Source organism: Camelina sativa, chromosome 8 (assembly GCF_000633955.1).
Source record: "Camelina sativa cultivar DH55 chromosome 8, Cs, whole genome shotgun sequence".
NCBI lineage: Eukaryota > Viridiplantae > Streptophyta > Magnoliopsida > Brassicales > Brassicaceae > Camelina > Camelina sativa.
This window is the reverse complement of record NC_025692.1, coordinates 14,072,384-14,083,149: the sequence shown is the minus strand read 5'-3', so window position 1 is coordinate 14,083,149 and position 10,766 is coordinate 14,072,384. Positions and strand designations below refer to the sequence as shown.

The following is a 10,766-nucleotide window of genomic DNA, read 5'->3' as shown; positions in this document are numbered from 1 at the left end:
GTGATGGCATGGATAGTAGCATAGTCCTTGGGGTTTTGAACTGTTTTCCGGGTAGTTGGCCAGTTGTTGGGGTAGAAGTAGAAACAGTCTTGTCTTCCATATACTTCATCTTGGAGTTAAGAGCTTCAAACTTGATATTCAGATCATTGTATGAACATTCCATCCGTTGACTAAGTTCAGCAAACTTTTTAGCAGTAGAAGCCTAATCGACAAAGATCTGAAATCGCAAGGATGAAGAGGAAAACGCCAAAATCCTAGCAGCTCCCTTTTATACACCTTCGTGTGACCTAATAGGCTGCAAAGACCTGGCCCAATAAGCAAGACAATCCTGAAAAGCACTCAATTAAACCATTAGTGTACACCAAACCTTTTTCCTTTTTCGTCTCCATCGCATTAATGATAAGATCTTAATAAATCACATCCTTCTCCCCTTTAAAAATAAACTTAATATGTTCATGAACCAAACAAATGATACACACATCCACTTATGGTGAGCATTCAGGGACTCAGATTGAGAAAAAGACACACATGAGCAAAAACATTTTTTATTTTTTATTTTTTTTTTATTATGTAACAAAAGAAATCACACAAATAACAAGGCGCTAATCATACATTTGCTGTGTCAACCTCATGTGCAGAACCTTTGCCAGGAGCTATCACAACCTCTTGAATTGTTAAAGATCAGGGACTTGTTGCATGTGGGTAGTCTTTCACACTGGCATGCCTTTAGTCTGCAGCCCATTCCAACATATTAAGGCAGTTGGAGATTCTCTTTTTGAAGAGCACAATTTTTTTTTTTTAGCCTTCTGTTAGCTGTTTCACTGTCTTGAACATCAGTGACATCAATTGGTTTTATCAACCACTGATTCCAGACTTGTCATCAACAGGAAATTTTTCTTGAAGATGTATGTGCATGTCTCTTCACAGCTCTTTCACCTCCTTAAATCATGACAACATTTAACAGGATGGATAGACCGGCATGACAGGCAGCTATTTATCACAATTGCTTTTAGAGTGCTGATCTTCTATATATTCTAGGATTTCCATGATCTGTCCTACCTCACGTTCCTTTCTCAGATCAACACAACTTAGGCAAACAGGTTAGTACTCACAGACACCAATGGACTTCCTCAGATTCACAAATCTGTTAAAGTCCAAAGGCTTGGTAAATAAATCAGCTAACTGAAAATCAGTGCTCACATGGTCAATCTCAATCAGTTTCGCCTCAACTAGTTCACGAACAAAGTGATGTCTAATATCTATGTGTTTAGTTTGCGAATGCTGAACAAGATTTTTGGATATATTCATTGCACTCAAATTATCACAATGAATTAAAAGAGTATCATAATCCATACCATAGTCAGAGGACATTTGTCGCATCTATAGGAGCTGTGTGCAACAACTTCCTAATTCAGCCTCAGCGGTTGATAGTGAGACAATATTTTGCTTCTTGCTGTGCCATGATATCAGGTTGTTTCCCATGAAGAAGCATCCTCCACTTGTACTACGACGATCATCTATAGATCCTGCCCAATCACCATTGCAATACCCACTCAGATTGGTGTTGGTGTCCTTGGTGTAGAAAATACCAAAGTTCACCGTTCCTTTGATGTACTTGATGATCTTCTTTAATGCTAGTAAATGTGACATCTTAGGCTTGGCTTGATAGCGTGCATAGATCCCCACTGACAGACATATGTCTGGATGGCTAGCTGTCAGATACAACAGGCTCCCAATCATTCCTCTGTATAGTCGCTCATCTACATCCTCCCCTCCTTCATCCTTTGAGAGTTTGTCATTGGTGCCCATAGGAAAAAATGCTTCTTTACTCTTCCCTAATCAGAAGCGTTGTACTAACTCCTTAGCATAGGTGCTTTGAGACACAAAAATCCCATCAGCCGATTATTCAACTTGCAACCCCATAAGATATCTTAGCTCTCCCACCATAATCATTTCAAACTCCTGAGACATTCCACAAACTGTTTTACTAGAGGTTGAGAGGTGGAACCAAAGACAATATCGTCTACATAGATCTGTACAAACATCAGCTCGTTGTTGTTGTTAAGAACAAACAACGTTTTGTCAACACTTCCTCGACTGTATCCCTGGTCCATGAGAAAGGTAGTCAACCTCTCATACCATGCTCTCGGTGCCTGCTTTAGACCATACAGGACTTTCTTCAGACGGTACACATTTTCATGATGCTGTGAGTTCTCAAAGCCTTTAGGTTGCTCAACATAGACCTCCTCTTGTAGTATTCCATTTAGGAAGGCACTTTTAACATCCATTTGATGCAAGGTAAACTTGAGAGCACAAGCCATACCGAACATAAACCTGATTGATTCCAACCTTGCTACCGGAGCAAAAGTCTCATCAAAATTAACTCCCTCAATTTGAGAGTAACCTTGAGCCACTAATCTTGCTCTGTTCCTCACAATGCAACCACTGGCATCACTCTTATTCTTGAAGATCCACTTCGTTCCTACTACATTGACGTCAGCCAGACGTTGAGTGAGTTCCCATACATTACTCCGTTTAAATTGTTCCAGCTCATCTTGCATAGCAGCAACCCAAAACTCATCACGAAGTGCCTCCTTATGATTCTTGGGCTCAATAGTGGAAACAAAACATGCAAATTGAACCACATCAGAGTCCTGAGAGACAGACTCAGGAACAACAGTCCTTTGTTTCTTTCCAACCAGCTGAGCAAAATCAATCTGCTTTCCTTTAGTAACTCTACCCCCTGAATCGCACCTATAACATCAGTAGAGCAGTGATTTCGATGAACCTGAAAAGACACAGGGAATGTATCTAGAGATGGCATAGGTCTGTCAGAGACAACATGACCTGCATATTCTGGCACAGACTTCTCATCATCAGTTACCAGGTCTTTATCGGAGATGACAAGCACCATAGCTACTCGTTGAAATGAAGTATCGTCAAACACGACATTGACAGTCTCTTGAACAGAGCGCATGCATTTGTTGTAGACACGAAATGCAGTGCTATGTCCAGAATAGCCCAGAAAAATACCCTCATCACTCTTGGAGTCAAATTTCCCCAACTGATCCTTATCATTCAAAATATAGCAGAGACAGCTAAACACATGAAAGTAACTTACTGTAGGAGACTTCCCTTTCCATAGCTCATAGGATGTCTTATTGGTCCTTGGTCGGACATACACACGATTGATGATATAACAGGCTGTGTTCACAGCTTCATCCCAGAACCGATGAGGAACCTGATTTCCATGCAACATAGCCCTTGCTATCTCCTGCAGCGTCCTATTCTTGCGTTCAACAACTCCATTCTGTTTTGGTGTTCTCGGTGCAGAGTATTGATGAGTAATACTTTGATGACCACAAAATTGATCCAACTTGTCATTCTGAAACTCACCACCATGATTGCTCCAAATAGTTTCGATCGAGCACTTTTCACTCTTGATCTGCAAGGCAAGTATGCGAAAACACTCAAGTGTATAAGATTTATCACGAAGGAATCTTACCCAGCTGTAGCAAGTGAAATCATCAACCATCACAAAGATGAATCGTCGGCCAGATATGCTTTGGACTTGAATAGGACCCATCAGATCCATGTGAACCAACTGAAGAACATGACTTGTGCGAATGTCTGATAAAGACCCATGAGAGGCTTTGATCTACATGTCCTTGTTTCACGGACCGCATATAAAATGTGGATCACCCTTCAGCTTAGGAAGTCTACGGACAACTTCCTTGTTTGCCAACTTCAGCATTGTGCGAACATTCAAATGATCAAGTTTCTGATGCCACAGCTCGGTGTTCAACTCAGCCGTTGCGCTAAGGCATGGCATTTCCGATTTCCACATATAGCAGTTATTACCGGATCGTCTTCCTCTGAGTTTTACAAACCCTTGCTGATCAACTACTTTGCAATCCTTCTTGGTAAAAGTAACATCCAAGCCTTCATCACAAAACTGACTGACACTGATCAGATTGGCCTTCACACCATCAACCAAGAACACATCCTTTACGTACGGTTGAGATTCACCACCAGTTGCACCTTTTCCTCGGATTGTGCCCTTTCCTCCATCTCCAAACGTGACTCTTCCTCTAGCAACATCTTCTATTTGGGACAAATTGTCAAGAGCACCTGTCATATTTCTGGAGCACCCGCTATCAAAGTACCATTTAGCCTGATCAACTTCGGTTCTATCAGCTGTGTACGCCACGTGACAATAGAGATCATCTTTCCTGACATACCCTTGAATATCTCTCCTTACAGCTGGATAGAACATGCCATGTTTCATCAAGTTTGAAACACGGTTCTGAAATTTGAAGCACTGAGCCTTATAATGGCTTTGATGACCACAATACCAGCATCCTCTTCTTCTGCTGAGGTGAACAGGGTGCTGAGTAAGCTGCTGATAACTGTGTGGAACATATGGCTGTCTTCCCGGAAACTCATTCTGCACACTCATCCTTCTGTGTTTCGGATTCTCCTTAGGGAACTGATCATGTTGACAGGTCGATGTAGCCAGAACCTTTTCTTTCAGTTTTCGGCTCAGAGTTCTGCCCACTGATGAATTGAGTAGACTTGTCAGAGTTGGTTCCTTGATAACCCAGACCCCACTTTACAGTGCTTGATCGTCCAGTACTGAGTAATATATCCAGATCTTTAGTTCCCTTACTTAGCATCCTGATGTTCTTCAGCTGTTCCTCCAATTGCTTCTCAAAGTGCAAAGACTTAGCCTTCTCTTCACTTAGCTCTTTAGAAAGCATTGCAAAATTCATCTGAAGAGTATCTCTCTCGGAAGTCAGCTCGTTGTTGTCTTGAGTCTTTTGCAACACTGTCTTGATAAGAAGCTCAGTCTGATTTTCCATTGACAAGTCAGCCTCCTCTCCATCTGAGTCAGAATCAACCTTCTTGTCTATGTTTTCTTTTACCACCAAAGCCTCGTCTTTTTCATCTTCCTCAATAACTACTAGCAGAGCAACAAAATTGTTCAGAATCTCACCTTGGCTATCTTCTGCATCTGAATCATTTTCACTCCAGGTAATGTAGGATTTCTGCTTGTTCCCATGCGAAGGACAATCAGTCTTGGTATGACCGTAACCCTTACACCCATAGCATTGCAGAGAGCTCTTACGTTTGTTGTTAGGACACTCAGACTTGTAATGCCCATATCCTTCACATTCAGCACATTGACGCTCCTGCTTGTCACTTTTCCTGAACTCCTTATCTGAACTAGCATTCATGAGTGATGTTGTTCCTTTCCGCTGACCTTTCTTTATCTTACAAAAGTACTTCTGAACTAACAAACCCACTTTTTCTTCATCCGCAACCTCCTGAGATTCAGCAAGTTTCTGTTCTTCTATAGCTTTGAGTGAAAATGACTTCACATTCATTTTCTCTTTCTTCTTTAGTTGAATTTCAAACGCCTGCATCATCCTAATGACTTGATTGTACTTGAGCTCATCAGAATTTAAGGACACATCTATAGCAGACCTGTGAGGTTGAAACTTGTCAGGCAAACTTCTGAGGAATTTCTTCACCAGCTTCTTGTCCTTGTATCGTTTTCCCAAAACGACAGCTTCCTGTGCAATACCACTCAACCGGCTCCTATAATCTGCCACTGACTCAGTTTTAGTCATTTGCAAGTTTTCGAAGTCTGATGCAAGATTGTCCAGCCTTGTGCGCTTAATCCTGCATGTGCCTTTAAATGTGACGACCAGAATGTCCCATGCCTCCTTGGCTGCAACACATCCTTGAACTTGATTGAAGATTTCCCTTGGTAGAGACTTGAAGATGACTGACAACGCCTGCGAGTTATGCTTGGATTCCGCTATTTCTTCTGCTGTCCACTTCTTCCTGTGCTTAGGCAACAGTTCACCAATCTCATTCTTCTCAGTAGGATGTGACCAGCCGTCCTCCACTGCAAACCAAGCTTCCATGTCGATGCTCGAGATGGCCTGCTTGATTGAAACTTTCCAATAGCCAAAAGATATCAGAACTTTTTATCAGGTGTCTGCTCTGATACCAATTGTTAACGTATGGAGAACACACACAACAAATAACCCGCTTGGAACACGCCAAGCAAACGCTCTTTATTCAATCTTATATAAAAACTCTCGTTTCTTACAAGACTTGAAACTAAGCTCACTCTTCTATCTATCTAACACAACACCCTGTGTAGATCTAAAAGTGTTAAAACACACTCACCTTCTAAGCTTTTTATGATTGTTTGAAGGTTATAGATCTCACAATTTTTATCCCACGAGTGCTAACTCTTTTCGCGGCTAGCCCTCATCTTTTTATACCCGCACACAAGATCTCTAACCTAAATCTTTGTGCATCCTAACAAAAAGGAGATATTCTTGATCCCTAAGAATATTACTTCTTTATTCTCTTAACGAGATATACTCTCAATATCTTCGAGTATATCACAATTGCTTCTTCCTTCCAAATCCCATGGCTCGTCATCTTGTCCAACAATCTTTCTCTACATCAGCACTTCATGCCACATCAGCTAATCAGACCTCTGGGACTTGCCACAGCACTGTGTCACCGTCAGAACTCTGATGCACTATCAATCAATCTTTATGTAAACCATTATCTTTTTTTTTTAAATCAAGAATTTGTTTCCTCTTTGGTGTTAAACAATAGAGGTGTTAACATCAACCGTGGCAATGAAAATTAAACCAACGGAAGGATGGTTTAATAGGTAAACGCAAGTTTTGCTATTTTAACATGAGGTTTCATTAAATCATATAAGTGACACCAAAGACCAACGACAAGACTCTGGAGAAGGAAGCTAATGAGGCCTCCTCGGAAGCACAAAGAGTTGTTGCCACCGAGGTCTAAGATGCAGCCGGTTCCGAGAGACCGATGCCAATGAAGAAGAAAAACAATTTCTATTTTACTCTGTTTGGCTTTTTTTTGTTTGTGACATATCAAATATAATACTCTTAAATATGAAAGTAATTGTTTGTTTAGCTAAAAATATAATTCTTCACTTTTACACCATTTAGTAAGTGTGTGTTTTGAATCTCTTACATATTCCCATATCATTTTTTTGGACAAAACATATTTTCTTATCTATTGGACTAAAATATACAATCTCAAATAAATAAATCCCTACTATTCAAAGAAAAGCCATTTATAAAACTAACCTTAGTTTTGTAAAGAATTACATCACAATGCCATTAGAAATAAAACAAAATAATTGATTCTCATTAAGGGCAAAAACGTCAATTACCTATATTTTAATCGGATAAACACGCAGGTTACCGGGTCGGATCTTTTTTTTCCCAGTTTCACGGTACCAATAAAAACAATTACTTCCCCTTTACTCTAAAAAAAGAGTTATGATCAAGTGGTCAAATGGACGGGATTTAAGTCCGGGGGTCTCAAGTTCGATAAACTTGTATGTAGCTTGGATTTAAGTCCGGGGGTTTCACATATTAACTTTCAAAATATTTTAAAATTTACTGGAATATTATTTTTTTATCAGCAATTAAAGCTAATAATAATTTCGTAAAATATAAATTAATTAAGTAAGGGTCAGTAATTAAAATTTATCTGATTATAATATTAAAAGCAAAGCATTTTTAATAAGTATACATAGAGTTACAGATTAATACAATGAAATACCACTCAAATAAGAATAAGGATATGTATAATCCTTGAAGCCAAACAGATGAAATTCAAAATTAATTGGAGCGAAACAGATTGATAGTCATTACACTAGCCAAACAAATATTAACACATAAAAATCGGAAACAATTAAGACCTACTACAAAATCTAAATAAAGAGCTAAAACCAATTAGCGTTTAATTTATAAGGGAAGTTCGTATAATCTTAGCAATTTAATTTAGGAAAATCTCGGAAATTAACACCAAAATCTGGGAAAATCAATTAAACATATATAATAAGGAAATCAGAATCGAATATACACCTAATAATTTGTACTTTCCATAACTAATCGACAATTTAAAACTCAGATCATTAATAACAAACTAATAGATTGTTTTTTAAAATATCTACCAATATAACAAATGTTTTTCCTTTGTCGAATTGCCTTGATAAATGTATTTTTCAAAATTAAAAATTATTTTTTTTCTAAACTACTAACTATTCGGAGTAATTTTAGGAACCATAACTATAAAAATATATATATATATGTTTTTAATGATGAAAGATTTTCCTATAACCCTAAATGACAGCTTATTTTTTTTGTATAAATACTGCTTCTATTGACAAACCAATCATTCGATTCATCGCTGTAGTTTTATTAAAACATTTCTTTTGGTGTTTTTTTTTTTTTTTTTTTTTTTTTTTTTTTTTTTTTTTTTTTTTTTTGTAGTATTTTTTTGTGTTTCTTTGGTTCCACTAAAATCAAAATATTTATTTTGGTGTTTTTTCTCACATGCCTCAACTTATTGATTTGTTTCAGATTTTTGTCTTCGGAGATTAACCTAGTGGCATCTTGAGTATGAAGCAAAAAGAAACCAGGAGATGCAACTATTAAGTTAATTCACTAAACCAATAATATATTAAATTCATGTATTATAGTGTCAAAATTACATGTAATCTAAAGTTGTTTTTTTTTTTCGGCAAATCAAATATATTATATCATTAATCGTTTTACAAGATACATAAATCATTTGTATACAACCACTGACACAAATAAAGGAAATTAAACTTAATTTCGGTAAAAGAGTGGAATTGACCATGCCTACCAATCGGAAGCCTTATAGGCTAACAGAAACAATCTGTTATATCCCTCTTTCACATATTCATAACTGGCTATCATCATATAGACGAAACTCCAAAATGCTTTTCGCATTACTTTAGTTAAAAGAAAAAATAGAATTGTTGCTTCAAATGTTTATGACTCTTGTGTTTTGAAACTCAATAAGATATGCAGAAATCGCCTTACGCAACGTTGCCCATTAGTGATCATGAACGCCCTTTTCGCAAAAGTAGAATTTTCCAACCAAGTGAAAGAGATAACATCACCGTCACAGTCACATGCCGTCCTTTTCCTTCCCATCACGCTCATATCTTGTTTGAGTTTATAACAAAGACAAATTAATTTAATAAAATGAAGAACTCGTGTCGGTAGAAGAAAGACTTCCGTCCATGAAAAGTGATCAACATCATCATTTTCAGAGAAAATTTCCACCTCAGACGTAGAAATATATATTCCACAACTCGTACAAACAATTGACGAGATGAAATAATTCAACCATAATAAGAAAGTATCACCATCATCTGACATCGTTATCGTCAGATCTTGAATTTTGATTCCATCAAGTTGACTGGTTCCTCCATCGATTCCGGGATCAAAAACCCATGTATAACCTCCATACCATTGGGTAAGAGGACATTCACCGGTTAATACTCGGAAACTCCGCCGATAGTGAGCGAACACTCCGGAAACAATCTTTCTATAAAGAAAGACACCACAATTCCTTTGAAACGACATTATATGGAAGGAACAACAACTGAGATGAGATGATTCTGTTATAGTGATTAGTGAAATCCCAATGAATTGACAGAATAACCAAATCAAGGATGAATCCAATGATGTGGTCGGAGTCTGTAAACAAGATGACGGACTCAGTCCCTGAAACACCATCGATGCGAATAGACAACTTGCGTGGATTTGATAATCTCGATTTGCCATTTTTAGTTACTGAAAATCTAAAACTGTACAGTAATTAAATGAAGTATAAACAACTGAATAAAGCAAGCGACAGTGGCCGACACCGGAGAAACCGACGCCGATTAAAAAGAGAGTTTTGCTATGAAACAGTGATTTGGAAAAATCGCCTATGACAAGAGAGAAAAAAACAGTTTTTGTTTTACATAATCTAAAGTTATTATTTTACTTTTTTTTGTATATTAGATTAAGTACACGTGAACATTAGGATGGAAGGTTATGATAATTTCATGCCCATATATATATATATTAATTTAGTATTGAGAGTTTGACTCTGAGCGGGCTAACAAGACAACAAATATGCCAGTTTTGAATAAATATGGCATCATCAGTTACATATATTGTTCTAATATCACTAAACCAGATTCTTAATTTAATATTGGATTATTTTCTTAAGCCTATGTTTTCTCACATTTTTTTTTTGTGGTTATATACAGAGTGACATGTAAAGCTAAAATCATAGGAAAAACTGTTACTATGTTTTGAAGAAAAAAATTCAGTACCGCACCGTTTGCACAACTCCACAGGTTTTAATTTTTATTATAACTTATATCAATACAATAAAATGAGAATGTATTTTTCAGTGATTACACCTCAGCAATTTGGAGAAACCTATAGCTGACACATTATTTAAAATAGATGACTAATCAAAATACAATAATTAATACAACTCAACATATTCATCCAATAATAATTTTTTTTTTCTATTTCACATGTACATATGTTAAAACAACTTAATCAAGTTACTTCTCAATTTTATGCAAATAGTTATGTTGGATGATAGAAATTTAAAATTCTCCGAAAAAGATCAAAAATTAGTTCTATCAGTAAATGACTACAGAATTATCAATTGGATCGTAAATTTGTAATTTTCTAACTACAAGGTTATCAGATAAATAAATACTTTTGTGCAAATAATATCAAGAAAATAGCTCCACCAGTGCTGCTGCTTTCAAGCAAAACGCAGATATTCCTTAATTCTATTGTTTGTTTTTATGTGTCAGAAATTGGCTACAAGAAATTTCTAAATTCGTTACAAACTTTTTTTTATCATGAATA

The 10,766-nt window shown here is 36.9% G+C and overlaps 2 protein-coding genes and 1 pseudogene across 2 annotated transcripts; all 3 read right to left on the bottom strand.

Annotated features, from left to right (window-relative positions):
- Positions 1,381 to 1,809, bottom strand: LOC109125934 (uncharacterized mitochondrial protein AtMg00810-like). Its single transcript, XM_019228742.1, has one exon. It carries the CDS (start codon positions 1,807 to 1,809, stop codon positions 1,381 to 1,383), a length of 429 nt encoding a protein of 142 aa, XP_019084287.1.
- Positions 4,494 to 5,933, bottom strand: LOC104709518. Its single transcript, XM_010426115.1, has one exon. The coding sequence runs from the start codon at positions 5,931 to 5,933 to the stop codon at positions 4,494 to 4,496; it is 1,440 nt and encodes a 479-aa protein (XP_010424417.1).
- LOC104709517 lies at positions 8,610 to 9,671 on the bottom strand (annotated as a pseudogene).